The sequence below is a fragment of the Micropterus salmoides genome, unplaced genomic scaffold (assembly GCF_014851395.1).
Source record: "Micropterus salmoides isolate LMB-PRFRI ecotype aquatic unplaced genomic scaffold, ASM1485139v1 Ms_hic_scaffold_1, whole genome shotgun sequence".
Lineage (NCBI taxonomy): Eukaryota > Metazoa > Chordata > Actinopteri > Centrarchiformes > Centrarchidae > Micropterus > Micropterus salmoides.
Window position 1 is genome coordinate 40,209,394 of NW_024040040.1, and position 20,935 is coordinate 40,230,328.

Here is a 20,935-nt window from a genome sequence, read left to right on the forward strand (position 1 = left end):
TCTTTATTTGTACTAAACTGAATGCACAATGTGAGTTGGAAAAGGGTTTCAGTGACCACATTGTGTGTATCACTGTGTGGGAAGCAAGAAAAATTAATTTAAAACTGAAATCAGATGTAGAATTTCCTGTAATTCTATGTGACATTAATGCATCATCTGGCAGTCGAGCACTGATTGTATCTTTATAAGTCAGTCAAGTCATTTTATGACTGCATTTGAAATTGTCATCAGTCAACACCAAAGACATCAGGCCTTAACTAAATTTCATACACAGTCATCCAATTTAGATAAATTACACCTTTGCTATTTCTATTTGGCATGCACTCCGTTACGTCTTGTTTATTAAATCAGTATGGAGCACAGTAGCTTTTATTATGTGTTCTGCAACTGATTTATGATAGATTTGTTACCTGTAGACACGCATAATCACTAGAAATGTCCCAGGAAGCTGTCTGTCCTGCATCAAGACAAATGGTCACTCACACTTCTTTGCTAAAAGCAAATAATAGCTGGTCTTCGATGCACTCTTTTTATACTCCTTCCTTCTTTCTTTCCTTCCAGTTGAGTACAGTACCATCCACAGTCCATCAACCCCCATTAAAGATTCAGATTCGGATCGATTGCGCCGGGCCTCGGATGGAAAGTCACGTGGCCGGGGAAGAAGGAACAACAACCCATCACCGCCGCCTGACTCCGACCTTGAGGTAGGCTGAGCCCGCTACCTTGGCGACAGACAGCCTCGCCCTGTCTGAGGCACACGGACAATAATCCACTTACTGTATGGCTTTATGGCACACCAGCTTTAACACTTGATGGCCATTAATTCTTAAAGATTTGATTCCTTAACTAGAAGTGCATTATTGATTCATTGTGGAATATATGACATCACTAAACACATATCTTATATGAAGTTCTCATGTATACCTTCTAAATAAACAATAAGGCATGTGATTGAATGAGTCATCACTAAAATGAATAATGTATATATTGTAGTCAAAGAGTTGGTACTAACTGTGACGAACGACAGCACCATTGCACCTTGAGCCGAGCTTTGATAGTGACCGTATGTCAAAATAAACTCTTGGTAATTCAGAGGGCTCTTCATTAATATGATATGCATTTGAAAGAGGTAAATAGCATCCATTATAGCACTGACATCATGGCATGTTAACATATCTAGTTAATTAGTTTGTCACTATTGATTACTCTGATGTAAAGGGCAGAGGATGGAAAACGTGTGGTGGGGTGATGGGAGGAGTGTTGCGGTGACCAGCCCAAGCAAATGGATCCCGGTCCCTGTGGCGCACAAATACACGGCCCTGGTCTATTGACCAGAAGGATCACCTTGCAGCCCTACAGAGTGCACCATTGATTTTGCCTTTTTTCTCTCTGTTTTTCCCCTGCGCTGCCCATCTCTCCAGCGAGTTTTCATCTGGGACCTGGATGAAACAATCATCGTTTTCCATTCCTTGCTCACGGGTTCTTATGCCAACAGATATGGACGGGTGAGTGACATCAGACTGTGGCAGTAACGGTGCACTTTATCAGCAAAATACATAAATATTAAAAGGAGGAAGGGGGAAAGGATCAGAGGGGGGACATGGCCATTGAGCGGAGGATAGATTTCACTGTGCCTTGAGTCCATAGTGAGACGATAGAGCAGAACTCAATGTACAGATAATTGTTTCTTTTTTTTAATAGGTCCAATGAGGCTTGACAAGTAGTTGACTGCTCTTTGCAGCTGTTGGAGCTATGCATGGCTGGTTGGGGCTCGGCTCTAGGGGCTCACAACAGTTGCACTCTGAATGTCTATTGACACATCTTAAGTGTTCCTCTCTCCTTCAGAAATGCCACATTGTTAGTTTAATTAAGTGCTTCTCAATCCATCCTTTTCAGGCAGGGATCTCCTTGGAGACCCTGGCAGGAGACGGAGTCCACCAAATGTGATTCTCAAACTAGAACACAGAGATTCCCTTCAACCTGCTTTAATTATGATTCAAATAAAAAATATATATTACATATGTATATAAATCTTAACAGACATATGTTACTATTATACTGTAAGGTCATTTTCCCTCCCATGTCACTGTGTGTGCTTAAAAGACGAAGAGTTTACTTTTCCAGGCTTTGCTATTTGTTGTTTCATGTAAATTGCTTCTCTAAATTTAAACTTTCAAAACAAACAATTTGGGAAATGAAGCAGAATGCTATTCTCATGGTTTTGTTGAGGTCATAGGTTCTATATAGCTGTATAAGTGTATCAACCGCTCTTATTTTAGATATAGTACACGTAAATCAAAAGTCAAAAGAATCTTAAAGAATCAGATTTTTATTTTATTTTGTCCGAGAGCAGCATTTCTAATCACCGGTTGTTTTGGCTATGGAGGTGTCTAGTCTTGAAGTCAAAAGTGACGTATTGTTCCTCATATGTCAGAGAGGTTAGTATCTGTGGCCCGTGCTCTGTACCTTTGTTCTGGTATGAGGGGGTGTCTGATGGGGGCAGTGTTTTGTTTTTTGGGTGAAAGAGGGCTGCCCCACGACCCTCCACTGTTTATTTACTTTATTCTCGGCCCTGCATGCTGGGTAAAGAGAGAGCTAAGGCTTAGGGAGCTGTAGCTCAGTGATGAGGGACTCTCCAACCACACACACACACATATGAACACACACACATGCACACACAGGGTCTCCAGTGTGCTCCTCTGAAACAGGAAACACTCCTGACTCCATAAGGGCCCGTTCCATCAGAGCTCATATAGGATGTGACAGCCGCTATAGTCCCTCTCACTCTCTGTTTTCACTTTTATTCCCTCTTTTTATCCTCCTCTACCCATTTCAGACCCTTATTTTTTTTTTTTTACCAAAGTTGATCTTCATCTCTTGCTCTAACCTGCTGACACTATCACATTAAAGCAATATTATAAGAGGGATTCATGCTTAGTCACAGCAACCACAGAGCACGCTACCTCAAAGGCTATCAGAAACGCAGATCTGTAAACTACCTCAGAAAAGAAAGTGAAGCAGGCCAACATTCCCCACAACCACCCATCCACCACAAGAACCACCCTGTCTCTCCCTCTTCTCTTCCATGCTGTGTGTCATTCATGTCATCCCTATCTTTATGGCATAAGCAACAAAAAGTTACAAAACAGTTTTCCCTCCTAGCTGCTCTGAGCTTACTATAAATAGATGTGTATCTGAGTGAGCGCACATCCACACTTTCTCTCACTCACTGTGACCTCCCACCCACTCTCTCTGACTCTCCTTTTTTCTCCCTCTCATACACATAAACACACTGCTGCTCTTATCAGCTCTTTTAATTGGCATCAAGGCAGCTCACCCCCATAAAGCTGATGGCTGAGGCCAGCTGTGCTGCTATTGGGCTGGCTAGAGCTAGAGCTTAAAGTGGGTGGGGATGGGGGGTTGTTATTGGTAAGGGGCTCAGAGGGAGGGGGGAACTTGGCGCCCCTGTGGATGGCACTGACATCTTGGGACAGGTGGTGCTGCAGCAATGACAGCAGCAGCACTTTGGCCTTCTGGCCTGCTTGTATTCTTAACTCCCTCACTGACTGATTGTTTAGATTTAATTGGAAAGGATTGTCTTGCGCAGGAGAAGGCTGCCTTTTCCCACCAAACCAGCGCATAATGCTAAACGCCAGAGGTTGGGGAGTCGGAGCTAGTAGCCTGTTGATGTGGGAGGCTAATTATTTTTGATGAATTCAGACTGAAAGATTGATTCGAACTGGGAGGTTAAGAGCAAAGAGAAAGCCTCTAGAAGTGGGGATTGAGCTCTACTTGTGTGGTTTGTCCTCTGTCATTTTAGTGAAAACATAAGCATTGTGAGGTGTGACAGCTAATCAGTAGAAAGCTCAGGTGTGTCTTCATGTGGTTTAAGTCGGTAATCCCCGCTTCTGGTCCTGCCTGGCCCGTCTATAATGCAGTCTCACCCAGCTGCAGAAAATCCTCCGCCAAGGCCTGCTATTGTCACTTCATCCTCTGTTGATTACAGATTTAAAATAAAAAGGAATTCAATTTGTGCAACAACAAAAAGAGTCAAAGCGCTTCTATCCAATTAGTTAATTAGTATATGTTTTATGTCTGAACAGAAACTTAATAATGTCATAGTACTAAAATGTTATTGAGCAGTTTTGTTAGTATGTTTATAAATGTTTATGAGAACACGCACTAAGGAGACTTTTTGTCTATTCATGATCTTTTTAATGGGAAAATCACACTCATTGTCGCAGGCTCATTAACTATTTACAGTGTAGTTCACTCCTCTCTAGGTATTATCTTACAGACAGTGCAGCCCTATCACCATTACAGCATGAGCTCATGATTTAAAGGAAAGAAATTGCATTTGTGCCCGAGGCAGAGAATTATCAGTACTCTTTTACATTAGAATTATTTTTAATATTAAGAAATATTTAAACACCTCTGGCTGGTTGCTTCAGGGGGAGGTGTGTTCATCTATCACTTAGAGCAATCACAGAGCAATCAGATGAGGCATCAGCACAAATATGTGGAGAATGGGCTATTTACGACGAGCCTGTGACCCCATCTCTTCTAAATCGACCAACCCTCCTGAGAAGAGACATGCTTTTACTGCATTCATTCAAGGCTGTGGCATTTCTGATGACTATTCTGGTCCTTTTCAGAAAGGTCGTAAACAGGGGCTGAAACTTTCAAGTCCGCCTAATGTCTTCTTTTATGGGAGCAGCCTGCTGAGGAATTTAAAGGGATTCTGTGTGTTAATTGAGTGACTTACAGGGAACAGTGTTATTTATTGTTTTGCATGAACTGCTTTAAAATGGAATATAATTACCTCAGTATTCAGAGGAAAGCTTTTTATTTGATTTCATTGCTTTTGTATATTTTTCAGGATCCACCGACATCTGTATCATTAGGCCTGAGGATGGAAGAAATGATCTTCAACTTGGCCGACACACACTTATTCTTTAACGACTTAGAGGTGAGTCTATTTGTATGTTTTTCTCTCTTCTTTATGCTTTCTTTAGCTCTGCTATGTTCCGCGCAAATGCCATTTTGTTCACCTTGGGATGATTTGAGTGGCCAGGGGAGTGTGTATGTTCTGTAAGAGAAGTCCAGTTAGATTTTAGTAAAAGCAGCAACAACTGCTTCATACCGTGGAGCCTGTTTCTCAGTTATCAGTCCCATAGTGGTGAAGTATTACCTCGGAGCCCAAGGGATACCATGAATTTTACATGTGCTGTCAGTCTCCATCATTCCTGGGTCACCAGCCCTGCCCCCACCAACTACCTCTTTCCCAGTCCCATAGCGGCCAGCTCAATTCGTCAGGCTCTAGTGTTTCTGTGGACGTCCTGTCTGTCTGTGTGTCATGCTGTGTACTTGGTGTCGCTGTCCACCTACACCACAGACCCCTCCAACACGGCATAAAATCCCCCGCCATCTCCTCTCCAACGCCTCTTTGCCTCCCTGATTCATGTACAGCTAGTGTAAAATCTGCCCCTGGGGCACAGGAATAGAGGGATCAAGGTTAGGGAGGTGTGTGTATATGTGGGTTTGTGTGGTGGGGTGTCTGCTTCCCTCTGGGGAGAAGTGAAAGACCAGAGGGTCTCAGATGCCTATAGGCTCAGACTGTTTGTACAGAAAACTGTGTGCCACATTTATTCATACATATACACACATGCACAGACATGAAGCGCGCCCGCTACCCTCTTTACAGATCTTTACCCAGCTAACTATCAGTGCTCATCACATTTTAGCAATAAACAAAGCAATATACCACAACATCACTTCCTTCAATGCTAGCTCTATCCAATTCTCTGTCTATGAGTTTTTATTTTTCCAATTGTTGTCTCTGCCTCTTCCTCTCTGTGTCTTTCTCCCTCTGAATCTGATCACACTGACCAAGCACTTTCCCTGTGTCCTGCTTTATGCTGACCTCACAGTAGAGGAAATGTTTTGTTTGATACTTAAGTGTGAAGAGATCTGTGGCCAGTCTGCCAAGTCTCATTACTCACCACCATGTTCGGCTGTGTTACATGAAGCAAACCCAAGGAGGAGGGGGGAAAAAGGGGGAGAAAGAGACAGACAAAGAAAGAAAATGCTCATACGCTCCCAGACAGACGAGTGACTGAGATTCCAAACACAGTCATCATGATCAAAGTTAATTGGCTGCAATTGGCTGGTTAAATATTTCCTTATGCCCCCGCCATGTAGAATCCATTGTAGCTGCACTTTATTTAATAGATGTGCCCCAATCATTTGAAAAAATGGCAGTTTGTGACAACGCTTAAATGTGGTTTTGCTTAACATCTGTCCTGTGTTTTGATTTCTTTTCATGTGTGATGAAACTGTTCACAGATGAATTGGCAGCTCAGACTGCTTATAAAATTATTTAAAAATGCAACGCGGACATTTCTTCTGCTCTATCTCAGTAACGAAATTATTAGATTTTGTTTGGACACTTGAAAGCTTTAGATTTTTTTCCCAGCTTTAACTAGAGTAGTGTTACGACTGTAATAGCAATCTGTGGTCTGCTGCAAGAATGCTTTTTAGAATGTCCAATGTAAAGACCTCGCTGCAGACTCTGCAATGATTGTCATTAACAATCATACCAGGGGAGGAGTGACATTCTCTTGAAGGCGTATTGATCCCTCCTATTTAACTCTGCTGGGCCAGTCCGAGTGTTAAGTGCCAGTTCTCAGCAATGCTTAACCAGTTGTGTTTCCTCTCCACTGATTTACAGTCCTACATCTCAGATAGAGCTAAATAGAGTCCAACTATAAATACAGCAGCCAGCAGCAGTTATGTATTTAAGCATGTGCAGAAATGCATATGGTCCATCTAATTTAGTCTAAGCCATAAACGGAGACCCCAGAGGCTGCGCAGAAACACAGGTGCAGAGTTAGTGCCCTAACGTGTGTGTGTGTGTGTGTGTGTGTGTGTGTGTGTGTGTGTGTGTGTGTGAGAAAGTGGTTCATCTAAGTCTTAACAATGTTATCCTACCAGCCTCTGCACAAGAACATTAAATACGGACTCAGCGCCCTTAAAAATACACAGTATGTGTGCGGTTCCAGGTTTTTTAGCTTGAATTAAAATTAGTTCGTTTTTAAGGCAAATGAATCCGTTTTAAACATTTTAAACTCTCAAGACTTGTTTGCAGGCCTCTAAACATCACAATCAGCGTGCTGTGTGTGTGTGTGTGTGTGTGAATGGAGGCTGGGCCGTGTTGATAGAGCTGGTGAGTGACGATTCAGAGGAAAGTCATAAAAAGAAAGAGGGCATGCCGAAGGGGTCAACAGGGATCAGTTTCACCCTTATGTCTCTCTCTCCCTCTTTCTCCTCGAACCCTTTTCTGCATCAGCGCTCTCTTTTTTTCTCTCCGTTCACTGTTAGATTGTATTGATCTAGCATCCCAGAAATACAGCACCCTCCCCAAAAGACTTCCCCTTCCAACCAACACACACAAATCTCTGTATCGATCATCCCCACGCAAACCGTTTGCTGCTCAGCCTTTTAAAGGATAGGTGTAGTATTGTATGAACAGCCCAATCTGGTTTTATCTTTAAAAATACTGTCACTGAAGGACATATTAGGAAAGTAATTCATGGCAATATGATCCCTATCAATGTCCACTGTATTAATTTCCCTTATAGAAGAAGTTGGATTTCAGTAGCAGAGATAAACATAATCAATGTTATATCCAAAACAAAACTTAAAACATGTTTGAATTAATTGCAAGAGGTGAATAGTAATTTAATTATTTTTTTAAATTTTGTTTTCACGATATAGATAACCTTTTAATATTTTTCAAAATAATGTACTTTTAGTAGTAAATACTAAGAACATTTGTTGTTCACATGTCTTATTTTTGAAATATAGTAGACTTGTTTCACTTGAGTGTCATGCTGGTGCTATGGCCTGGGGTTGAATGTGGAGTTAATTGATGGTCGAAAGTTATGTGTATAATGAAGCCCACTGAGACTTAGCTCACTGGGAAGACTGACAGCTCTGCTGTCACTCAGGGTGTGAGTTTACTGTAGGTGCACTGCTGCAGCCCAAACGCTAACGCCGGGCGGTATGTGGGAACCTGGGGCCTCTCTCTTGCTGGCCGAGCCCCCCGTGTTCCCCTCTCAGTGGTGTACGGGAGCTGCTGTCTCCCCCTTCCCTGGGTGAGAAAACAACCCTCCCTGTCTGGAGGAAAAAGGGCATGGGGGCAAACCACTCACAGGGAGAGAGAGGGGGAGAGGTCTGTAAAGGTGGGAACATTTTAAATTAGTCCACTGATGCCTCCATGCTGTGTGCAACACTCCCGCACACACTCTAAACATGTTGTGCTGCAAAGTTTTTAAAGCATGCATACATGCAAACACATACTGAACACTCACAAAGGTACCCACACTCTCTCATAGTCATACACACACATACCTGTGGAGCAACCCTGTGACACTGTGAGCTGAGTGCCTTTTATAGCTCCCAGCCTGCAGTCGCAGGGTTGAAACCTCCTCTGTCACTCTCACCCAGGGGCTGCCTGTTAATGAGAGATGCTGTGAAACGCATGGTTACCTTTTCCTAGTGGCTGAAATGGCCCTCCAGAGCCTTTTAGTGTGGAGCCATTCTGTCGGTTTTATGTCCCACTGTAGAGAGTCAGATCCTGTACTCGCCATTCCATACGAATGGTAGCTTTATGGTGTTTTCCTTGATAGTGTATTTTTGTGGTTTTATTCCCAGTAAGGAGGAACCTTATGCTTACTGTGCTTTTCATTGAATCATGAAATGAAGTCATTTAATTTATCGGTTACCAATTAACACTGTAGCTTTGTGGCACAGATTTTTATTTATATTTCAATAACACTACCATAACACATAAAACAGAACAATTTGTCAAGATTAGTACAAGTGAAAAGCTATGAAAACATTTATTAGGAGTTTCTATTGTTTTTATTTTAAATATACAGTATGCTGCTGAAACCAGATTGCAACAGTGAACCAAAAAAAGGTTTTTCATTTTAGTATATTTTGTCAGATGGGCTTCTTTAGGTCTGTTCACACTGATGCGGGTATTTCATCATTTGCCTGGCCACTGATGCAGCAGTTCTGTCGCGCTCCTCGACATAACTCCATCACGTCGCAAGGAGGGTCCACTGATGTGTTTTGGAAAGACTACAGAGAGAAAGTGGAGGTTTCAACGCCACCCTGTCAGTCTTCGCTCCACAGAGCTCCACCTCACCCCCACCCTCTCACCACTATTCTAACACAGCCAGTTCATGCACCAATAGGGGTTGAGGGTGCGTGGAAAATATGACATTACTGTCTAGTGACAAATGATGATTTTTAATAATAGACTTCTTGTCCTGAATTAAAGAGGGAGACACAGCACCTGTCCAGCATGGTCTGTGGAGGAACAGAACAGAAACTCGCCCAGATTTGTCGAAACGACAGTCCGCTTGGCAAGAATAAACTGTTTCTCTATGGATACGTATGTTGCGAAGGGAAAATGCTGAAATGACTGAGATTTGATATTGCATTTAATGTCGCTCTCCTTGAGGTGTGGTTTGGACTTGCAATGCCAAAAATAGGAAATAACGAGAAGCAGCTCATCCATCAAACATGACTAATTTATACTTTTCACTGCCTACCTGTGGGGGGGTTCTTTCTTTTCCAACTTTTCCAGTTACTACAGCGCTTTACAGACCACTTTGTGAAAATTCAGTCTGGTTCTGAGCAAAGCGTACTTGCGTTCCCTCTGGATCCCGTCTCCTGATCGTGTGACTTTTTGTAAAACCAGCATGGACTTCTCTATACCTGTGCTTTGTTTGGCGCCGCTGTTTGAATTCCGTGGCTGTTCAAGCACAGATTGTGGATTGGAATGAAGTGGGTTTGAAGAACTCTCCCTTTGTTACCCACATCCTGTGTTTGACCCCCAGGTAATCACAGCCCCCCTCCCTTCTGCACCCTCCTCCTTTCCCCCCAGACAGGGGTGTCTGTGGTGGGAACGGAGAAGGAAGTAGCTGGGGGTCACAGACCGCGGGGGGGATGACAGGCACTGCCGGTGGAGTGGCAGCATTGAGAACCTGCGAACCATGGATGAGCCTTTTTCACATGGCATTAGCCTGTAGGGTCACAAGGAATGCTGTGATGATGGCTGTTATCGCTCACACTGTGGTTTTGACCACCCACCCCCACCCCAACAGCTCACCTGAGAGAGAAGATGAGAGAGAGGGAGTGAGTTGGGCAGCTTGCAACCAAAAAGTAAACAGTGTCTATATGCCAGTGACCTAGACCTTCATGGGTAAAAAACAGAGTTAGTTTAGATAGCATGGCCCTTTTTTGTGTTTTTGTAACATGTATTGCGCCGTCTTTCTTCTCCCTGCCTCTCACTGTTGCACTCACCACTCTGAGCTCTTTCCAGGGCTACAGGAAGACTCAGGCCGTCATCGCTGATTGCTTAACGACAGATACCAAGGGAACAAAGAGGGCTCTGATAACTTCTTCCACAGTAAAGAGATTTCAGCAGACTGGTGGAAAGACAGAGACAGGGAAAGGAAGAGAGAGTGACTGATATAGAGATGGAAGCATCCTGAGTCATCCCGTCTTCAATTGTAGTGCGTTTTGTGGCGTTCACGTCTCTCCTGTACAGATAAAGACCGTTTGGTAGCTGAACGAAACTCGGATAAAAGAATGTTGCTGATGAATTTAACAGAAAGACATAGTGTTTGCATAAGGAGTAATTGCGATGGCTTCTGGTGGAGGGTCTTCACCCCTGAGTACAGTAGGAACATCTGGTGTGAGTTAGTGGTGATTGTAGGTTTTAGAGAGACCACTGTTTGCTTGGTGAGGGGAGAATGGGGGGATTCGTTGGAAAAGAGATGTTCAAAAGGTTCTAAGAAATGCTCAGGCTGCCCCTCAATGTGCCACCATTTTGAAGTCTATTGTTAGTGTGATAAAAACAAAATAATAGCAGTGTGTTATTTTTTTTCTTTTAAGCTTTCCAATGAGTTAGTGGCTGTAACATTAAGAGCTTTTGAATTAGTGCATATTAATGAGCTACTTTATCACAAGATGACACTGATTAAACTCAAACTATTTATTTGGCATTTCACAATTCATCCATCCAACAAAGCTGAAATGCCCTCGAGTCATTCAGTTAGTAAAATTCACCGCCCCATAGTGTTTCTTTCCATCCTATCCACTTCGACTATACGACTGCACTTGAACCTGCACCATCCATGGCTCTGTGGTGTTTACGAGGCCCTCAGAAGTGGCTCCTAATGAGTATGTGTAAGGGTTACTGTACAACATTACCCACAGCCACCTCCTCTACTAGCTTTCCCAGTCCTCCCAGGAAGCTGGTGCAGAGGTTTATGCCAGCACCAGCTGGGAACAGTAATTGTGGGAGTCTGCACATTCTTTCAACAACACAGTGTATTCACAGCACACACACACACACACACACAGACAAACTTCTCGAGCCCAGTTCAGCTGTTAATTAAGCATCATAATAGCTACAGATTCAAAAAACTATGTAAACATGCAAAAACAGTGAAATTGAAGGGGTGCAAGCATTCAAACTGTAAAACCAAAACCCCTGTATTTATCTGGGTTTGTGGTATTTATTAGCTTTGAGGAATTGGAAAAGCCCGTGAAAAATCATTCATAATCAGGCAGCAGTTATAATGACTGCAGTTACAATTACTGAGACATATTTATGTGTTGTGGGTCATGTTGGAGTTTTGCCTCTGGCACCTAAAGTAGGTGCATAATTAACACGCTGAGTATTGTTCTCCGATAGCTGTTACGATCCACGCTAGCTGTATGACTGAAAGAAAGACATTACTGGGGAAGAACAGAAATGAGGAACTATTGTCATCCAGAAGAAAGCATACAATTAGGCAATCATAAACCAAGCGAGTGGAACGAAATGGTCCTGTACCAAAGTGATAGAGGTGGCAGGAGCTTTTGCAGCTGATTGTGTCTGATTCATCAGCGGGTAATTACTGAATAATAGAGGCATTCCAGTCACTTGCACCAGAATGGGAGGTCTTTGAAAGAAGGCTTTATGAGGCGCTTAACCCAGCGTGCTGTTTTTGTTTTCCTAAACAAACAGACATGCCTCTACTACTACTTAAGGAATTAAGCACAACAATACTTCTGGCTTGGATTCTGTTCTAAGAAAAATTTGTGGATAATATGTGAACATAAATTATCCACAAGTTTGTTAGCCACAGGAATTAAAGCTGGGACAAATTGCTGCTTTCTTCTACTACTAAAGCCCTGGTGAGTGTCTGAAAACAGATTAAGCCAACAGAGCCAAAAGCTGCCGCCTGCACCCTATCTCCAATTGGCAGTCCATCTTCTGGAACGCGGGGCTCAGAGCTTGCTCCATGTGAGGTCACTTTGGACTCTCTCCCCCAGCCTTTACCCGCTGATCTCCACCTCTCTACCCTTCCACCCCCTTATCGGGGTGCCAGAGCCCCGGAGAGGAGGGGGGAGGGGTCATTGGGTCAAAGTCTTTTCCTCTTTGGATCTCGGGGCTTGCTGGGAGAGGCTTGGCGAGAGAACGGCTGCATTAGAGCTGGGGTTGGGGGTCAAGATTTTAATTCTGTTAAAGAACAGCTGGTTTGAGTTTCTCCTCAAGTTGCTCTCCCCTCCCTCTCCCCACAAATCCAGGGAGATGAAAAATTTGTTCAGAGGGGAACCAGTAAAATAAAAAAGGTTTACAGTCCAAAGCCCTTACCCTTACCCTGCTCTAGCATTAGAGAGGAATGTAATAACGTCAGCATTTGGCCTCAGTTAGATTGACTTAAAACAAGGAAGTCCTTTCTGTGTTTTGGTGTCTTAACAGCCGGATGAAACTTAATTAAAAAGCTTAAAAATTGGGAGGGATTTTTCGTATTTGAGACCGGAGGAATTCTTTCCCTCCAGTTTCAATTTCCATGAGAAATTATTATTTCTCACATAACTTTAAACAGGTGAGACTAACCTTTTTGGCAGTTACACAGACAATTTAAAACCTGTAGCTTTCCAGAGCAATTCTTCATAGGGATATCACGTGCACTGTCTGTTATTCATTCTAGAGTAGGCCTGACTGAAACAAATTGAGAGTCTGACGTAACAATAATTTCAAAGACCATTGCTCAATCTCCTGTTGGCTAAATTGCTAGCCACCTTACCTTTTAGCAAAAATAAGCTTGATTAGTCTCTCTGCTCTGTTGTTGTGAAATGTGTTGATCTGAATGCCAAGGCAGGACTCCCTCACATTTTGAGCTAGCTGAGGGCAGAGAGGGGGGGTGGAGGGGGAGGCACTAGAACTCTCCTATAAATGGAAAACTAATAACAGATTTTCAGTCTGCTTTCTCCTGCGCTCTTTTGCCGGCTGCCTCGCCGACCGGCCCCGGGGCTGTGTTGGTGTGTGGCGCAGCAGCAATCAGAGGTCATAATTTCATTGGCGGTTAGCATCAGGTTCAATTTTTCTAGTAGGTTACATTTACCAGAAAGTCTGGATTGTGTTACTGTGTACCGGTGGAATCAGCACAGAGCTGCAGAACTCTTCTACCTTTCCAAGAGGAACCAGCCCCCCCACCCCCCCCACCCCACCCCAAAGGGGAAGAGGAGTGCGCACATATGTGTAGAGATGCACACACTCATGCACAGACACATACACATGTACAGACCATTAGTCTTAACACATTCAGATAGCCTTCATATACCCTTCTGCTGTATGTATGTATATATATATATTAATATCAGCACTCACCAACTTAGCTGTTCAAATGCCAACGTGTGGATTGAGTTGCTGAATTGAGACTTCATTGGTTATGTTACATGGGTGTGCTTATCTTTAGACCCCTCTAGTGGTAGCAGTCCATTCTGACTGATGATGAGGTTAGTTTTTGTTTGGACAGAGCTGCTGAAGGCACAAGGGAAGAAAAATGTGGAGAAATGATTCAAAAGGATATCAAGAAAGAGTCAAGGAGAGGGGGATTAGAACTGAGGTCTCCGGCCAAAGCACAAATTCCTGAATAAATGTGTTCTTTCTAGTGAAAAATGTTCTGAAACATATGGGGAGTGTCCTCTCTCAAGAAAGAAACCTCTCTAAATTCAAGTGTATGTTTTGTGTATTCCAGGAATGTGACCAGGTACACATCGACGATGTGTCCTCCGACGACAACGGCCAGGATCTGAGGTACAACACTGGTACACTTTCATTCTTGATTGCATAGTCAAATTAAATGATGCTATTCGCTAGCGTCAAGGTTGGCGCAGCCTGTGCTGACAGATTCTTTCTTTGTCTTTATCGCAGCACATATAACTTTGGCGCTGACGGTTTCCACGCAGCAGCGACCAGTGCCAATCTATGTCTGGCCACAGGCGTGCGGGGAGGCGTGGACTGGATGAGAAAACTGGCCTTCCGCTACAGACGAGTAAAAGAAATCTACACCACCTACAAAAATAACGTTGGAGGTAATCCCCAACAAGCAGCGCTGCTCTGTACAGATCTGTCGTGTAGAAATGAGTTTGCAGATGTGCACGCCCTCATTATGTGGGCGTATGTGTGTGAATGTCTGCGTGTGTTCACGTGTGTGTTCTAAAAGCACACATGCCACACCACTTGGTCAGGGTAAATTTTGAAAATTTCAGTGGTATTTGTAGGGTTGGTCCAACCCAAACAATGTTACCCTGCGTTTCAGGTCTGCTGGGCCCAGCCAAAAGGGAAGCCTGGTTGCAATTGCGAGCAGAAATTGAAGCCTTGACGGACTCCTGGTTAACACTGGCACTGAAAGCACTAACATTAATCCACTCAAGGTAGGACTCCAGTGAGGAAAATTGTACCCAGTCCCATACCGCACATATATAAACTTGCATGTGGTGTAAATACAACTCCATACTCCCAAGCTATTGAAGAAAACACCAATGCGCCAATTTGTCTTTTAGACAGGCTTTGTCGTCTGATTTTGAAACATAAGTGTGCAAAGAGATCTGACTATAAAAAGCTGAGCTGAGATCCAATCCTTCATTCCAGGACATGTTTTAAACAATTGATACATTGCAGTGTCTTTATTTTCGGCACACTGTGTTTTCTTCTGTCCTCCCTCTGAGTGATTTAGAATGATGTCATCCCTTTGCTGTCCTCCTCTGTCTCTCTACTGCAGGTCAAACTGTGTGAATATCCTGGTGACCACCACACAGCTCATCCCTGCCCTGGCTAAGGTCCTGCTCTACGGCTTGGGAATAGTCTTTCCTATCGAGAATATTTATAGTGCAACCAAAATAGGTAAATACTGCATCTGCAATGTGTGATATGAATCCCCCTGTGTTCTGTCCGCTGGGATCAGTCTATCACTTTGGGACATGGATGCTTATTATTTTAGCTTGGTCAGTGTGAAAAGTTAAGACACACATGCTACCAAAGTGACAGGACAGAGGCATGGATGGGGTGGGAGATTCAGTCACTGGAGAGGGTTGATGTTCTTCAATGAACGAATAGGCCTAATCAGCCTGGGATTATTTTCCTGGATCGGGGCCTGTGCTGGGCCTCCCCAGGCCTCTCCTGTTCAGCCTCTGCATATGAAACCACTTCTGCACATTTATGTCATTCCACAGCAACAGGACCCCTGTCCTCCTCCTCCTCCTCCACCTCTCATCTCTCCCCATTTTCCTCCAGTCCTTCCTCTTCTTCACTGTTTCAAATGCAAAATAAACAAGCTTCACTCCCGCACCATTTTCAGGCCCATCAGCGCAGAGTTGGAGCTGAGTGTTGCTCGGCGTTCCTCGGAGCATTAAGCGCATTGGTCCTCCAACCCAGACCCTGTAGCGTGCAGGAGAGATTTAGCTGATTTAAGTCCATTTGTCCCATGTTTGAGGAGGAGGAGGGCAGAGTTAATGCTTTTCAGATTGTTTTTATCTGAAGGCTGATCTTATCACATCTCCTTGCTGAGCTCAATGTGTTTGCACTCTGCCCTAGTTTGCACGCGCAGTGTTTTTTAAAAGGGCTCTTGTCACCCGTGCCTTTGAATCAACTTGATGGCATACATTGTGGATCCCTGCATCTGTCTATGTGCCTACGAGTCTGTTTGCATCCATGCAACACTCCACTAACGTCCTGCTGTTGTCGTCCTACAGGGAAGGAGAGCTGCTTTGAGAGAGTAATCCAAAGGTTCGGCAGGAAAGTTGTTTACATTGTTGTTGGAGATGGTGTGGAAGAGGAGCAAGGCTCAAAAAAGGTAAGAAGTCTTAATAATAGATACCATGTACTGTATGCACACATTTATCAGAAAAACATGGAGCTAGAGTAAAAGTAATGTTTGGACTTTGGTTAATATTTGTTCATTTGTTCAATTTGGTTCATTATGAATGCTTACAGAACACAAAACATACCTGCCGTACCGCTCTGCAATTCAGCACTCCTCAACAGTCTTACTTTTCTTTCACTCATTTATCCTCTTATAGGGCATCCGAGTACAAGAGAGAAAGTCTGTAGTGTGTAATCAGTGCTCTTCCTCCACCATCTCAGGTTTACAGAGCAGGGGAGGGGAGAGATGGCATAATTATACTTCTCTGTGCCCTGAGCAGCGTGAATGCTCTAAGTGTAATGCTAGGCAAGCCCTTTCAGGCATGTTGAAGGCACACCATAAATAGAGGGGACTTAAATCATTGTTGATGAAATTAGAATATTAACCGCAATGACAAGCCTGTTAGCACGACATGGATCAAGAAAGGCTCGAAGCCGACGTCTCCCGCCCTCTTAGGAAACATGACGGCGTCTCTTTGGATGAATCTGACATCTGACATTTGCCTTTTTATGTTACCTGTTGGCTCTTGCGCCGCAATTTGTGTCTTCAGCGTTTCTGCCAACATTTGGATGTAAACCAACTGCCGCATGCAAGACACACACAGCAAACACATTCATTAGCAAATTAACCAGCGGCCCAAGAGCATAATTCACTGACAGTTTCGGTGAGCCACACTGTCAGGGTGAAGACACAGAGTTTCCCTTTGAAAAGCCTCCAGCTCCCTTTTCACCTGTTTCTCAGTAAACAATGAGTAGAAGTGTGGGGACAGATGAAGAGTGATTAGACAGCATTTAGGAAGAAGTAGCAACCTTTACCCTGGATAAGTGTGTAAAGCAATAGCTCTGTATTATGAAAAGCGAACACACCCTGGGAATATGGTCTTGAGGGATGATTGTGGAAAAAGATGCAAATATTTTTACACAGTCTTGAGTTGTTGGTGTGTGACATTGATGGAAGGATAAGGCGTTGTTTTTTTTCTTTCTTTCTTACCCCGGCTGAGTGGTGCGAGTTTCGCGACACGCCATGCGGTAAAAGGTTTCTGTGTCAACAGCAGAAAGGACGTGGAATAACACAACAATTTCACCCATCAAGAGGCACATATCAGATGTGACACTGTGTGGAACTACAAAAGCAAATGTCTGACTGTTCTCTCGGCTCTCATTCCGTCATCTAAAAAAAATCCAAAATCCCTGAACCAGTTCTGCCTTCGGTTATTACCATTGCCTGTGAGAGGAGGCAGAGATAACATCTCTAGCTTTTAAACTTAAAAGCAAAGACAATTTGCAAAACAAAAAGCAAAGAGCTTTTTAAGGGTCAGTGCAGGCTCTCCTAAGCGGAACATATGCCTGGGAGAGGCCCTACCTTTGATAAGGGGAGGGTAATGGGCTCCACACACTGAGGAGCCGAGGACTCTACCTGACAAGCTCCTTTCATTCTCTGCGACTCAGGTTTCTCCCCCGTCCTCCGCTTGGGAACAACAGCTCATTTGCACTGTCCCAAACACACACTGGCAGGCAGGAGGTTCATTCAAAAGACACTGGGGAGTTCATTTCTGTTGAGGTTGAAGACAGCTACCGGATTAGTTTGGTGGTATAAAACTACACGTTAATGCAGGAGAGAAATAAGTTAGAGGTACAAATGTACTATTTGGCTCCATAGACGTATGCACAAGGGAGCAAGAGGAGCAGTCGGGGTGTGTTATTGATATGATTGCTTTTCCTGGTGAACAGACCAGGCTTACTTCATTCATTGAATATATTAGCTGCATTGTAAAGTATGAAATCTTAATTTTTGCAATTTTTCCTTGATAAACGCCTGAAAGCATTAGGTAAAATTTTGTATTCTCTTGTTTCAGCCCTAAAAATTCATAGAATGTAAAACTTTTCCAGTGTTTTAAATACATCTTCACATAATATGATGTTTCTATTCCTCCCACAGCACAACATGCCCTTCTGGAGGATCTCCAGCCATTCAGACCTCATGGCCCTCCACCATGCTCTAGACCTGGAGTACTTGTAGCACTACAAAACCATCACTATACCCAGCTCCGCCTTGGCACACCCTGCAACCTTTCACCTTCGCCCTGCAGCCTGGTCCCACGCTTGCCGCAGACCCCAACAGCTCAGAAAAGCGCCCCCTCCCACTGTGCTGCCTGGCGTCTGTCTTCCACTACACAGGAAGAAAAGAAGAGGAGAATGAAGGGAGAAAAAAACCCCGGCAGAACACACGGTTAATGTGCTGCATACGGTCACACTTCGTCTTAACCCTAAACTTTGTTTCATTTTTTTTTTTTTTTTTTCTGGAAGCGAAGGAGAGAGGTGAATTTACGGCGCTGCAGCTGCTTGCCCTGTTTACTGTGAATTGGCCGCTTTCTGAAGCTGTCAAAGTGTTTTACGGCCCCCTGTTTGTGCCGGGACTCTGTCAGGGTTCACACCTGTGAGGAGAGCAGAGCTACTGATGGCCTCGCCTGCCTCGCCTCTCCTCGCCACAGAACTCATCGCCACAGTAAACCACAGGCCCACGACTGCTGGTGGTGACATTTCTCCGTCCCTCTAGCCCCCTCCACTCGACACCTCCCACCTCCGTCTGCTCCTTATCAGTCTACCTGCTTTCTCTTCCGTCATGGGACAGACAGACAAAGCGACTGCTCCTGTTAACTGTCGGCCTGGGAATCCTGTGCTTCTTATTTATGAACGGAGACTTTGTGAGTGGCGCCGTGCCACAGAGAAGGTAACTCTGCGACAAAAGACTCGTGCCTTTTACAAAGTACTATTGATTTCCACCACAGCGAGAGGAAGACATTTATGGAAGAAACAAGAAAAAGGGGTTTTCTAATAATTTAAGAAAATTACAAAAAACTTTATTTACAATGCTGAGACAATCATGTATAGAGGAAATCTTTTTTTGTGTGTGTAAGTTTGTAATCACTGGACTATTCCTTCATATATTCATTTAGGTACGTGCTCTTGAAAGGTGGCAATGCTTTTTTCATTGAAGTCAAAAAAGAAATAAAATAAAAGGCATCCCATCGCACATAGGCTTGTGCGACGCCTGAACGTGTTGATGTGTTCAAGTTTTGTTCAATAAACAAATATGTAGATAATGGGATTTTGTGATAAATTGTTTTGTCAAGACCAAAAGCATGGATGTCAAGTGTCAATGACCTTTAATTTGATTCTGTGATGTTTCTCATCCTTACTGGAAACTTCAGTCACATCTTTAAACAGCATAGCAGGTCTCTTCTACTGAAAGTCCTTTTTAGATTTATAATTGAAAGGGAGAGAGTTTTTTTTTTTTTTTTTAGTTATTCAGAATGGTAGCTCACAACTTGTGTCCTTATGGCATTTCACCAGCTTGCAGCCCTGACCCCGTATATTTTGAAGCAAACTTAATTCTGGTGAGGGTTTCGGATATGGCATGGAAGTGAGAAAACTCACCATTTCCTGCCTCCTGAGAGCCAATTAAACAAAAAAACAACAACGATTTGAATAAATCGGAGATTTAAAAAAAAAGGCAGGCTTGAATAGGTTTTATTATCTTTTATACAAGCGCTATATCAACTCTTGTACAGCAAGCGTAATTTTGTATGATGTAGTGTTTTTATTTCGACTTTGAAAATACATTCTGTGTCCCTCTTTGAAATAGCTGAAACACATGAAGCCCTATTCATATCGCTTCTGCATCTGTGGATGGGGAAACCATAATTACCATTGAGAGAAAAGCCACTAACTTCGAGGGGTTTGTGAACATAAAGGACATGTGCTATCGACTGTGAATTTCTTAAACAGAAACCGACTCGTGTTTCTGATTCTTCCCTCCTTTGCACATGATCACTGTGGGCCTTTTACATTTCAATTTGGACCCCCAACCCCCATCTTCTCAAAACAACTTCTTCCCCTGCACTCCGGGGGTATCTACATATTGCTGCTAGATCAAGGTAATGGTAGGTAAAAATAGGAAATGTTTTATAGATTCATACAGCACGCTCTTTTTTTATGTTGCAATCATAAATGCAAACTGGAAATACTTTACACTACATGGGCCTCATTGTGAAACGCAAAAGATTGTTGTGTCTGCAAAATATGTACAGATGTTTTTGACATTATTATTTGATTGTGTTTAAATTAATAAAACTGATTTGTGAACTGTTACATGTTGCCCCTTGACTTTTAAAAAATTTTAAACTACAACATAATACATTATTTAAAATATTGTGTACAGAACAGTATGTGTTAATATTACTGCAATTACAGGACTATCTGCTCCCAGTGTCCAGAGCTTGTCACCATTGCCACAGGCTTCAGCCACTAATAATAATACCAGGAAGCAAATAGAAAGTGGAGCTGGTGCAAGTTTAGACCAAACATCACATACCCACATGCTAATCACATTCTTTAAATCTGCACAATAGCTGCTACAAAATACTTTATACAACAAGGCCACATCTGAATGACAGATGCACTTTTGTTACTGTAACTAACACGACTTAATAAAATAATATTCTATTTTTGCAGTTTCCTGTTGAAAAAATGTTCTTGAGAGCCTCAACAATGTACAACATGCGTCATACATTATTGAGGCTCCTGAAGCCAAGCCAATGCTCAGCCCAATATTTGCAATAGTTCTATCCTTATTAGTGTAAGTCTATAGGAACCTCG

The 20,935-nt window shown here is 43.2% G+C and overlaps 1 protein-coding gene across 15 annotated transcripts in view; it reads left to right on the top strand.

The window, feature by feature from the left end:
- The window catches only part of eya1 (EYA transcriptional coactivator and phosphatase 1), a 61,213-nt gene extending 40,785 nt beyond the window's left edge, over positions 1–20,428 (top strand). For 14 of the 15 annotated variants that reach the window (XM_038727361.1, XM_038727378.1, XM_038727368.1 and 11 more), the window contains 9 exons: positions 562–704; positions 1,422–1,505; positions 4,880–4,969; positions 14,112–14,170; positions 14,288–14,448; positions 14,676–14,790; positions 15,138–15,259; positions 16,108–16,208; positions 18,216–20,428. In XM_038727361.1, the coding sequence (XP_038583289.1) occupies positions 562–704; positions 1,422–1,505; positions 4,880–4,969; positions 14,112–14,170; positions 14,288–14,448; positions 14,676–14,790; positions 15,138–15,259; positions 16,108–16,208; positions 18,216–18,296 (956 nt within the window). In that variant the 3' untranslated portion in view covers positions 18,297–20,428. The remainder of the gene's footprint in view (positions 1–561; positions 705–1,421; positions 1,506–4,879; positions 4,970–14,111; positions 14,171–14,287; positions 14,449–14,675; positions 14,791–15,137; positions 15,260–16,107; positions 16,209–18,215) is intronic. The other variant, XM_038727465.1, reaches the window with a different exon arrangement.
- The last annotated feature ends 507 nt before the right edge of the window (positions 20,429–20,935 follow it).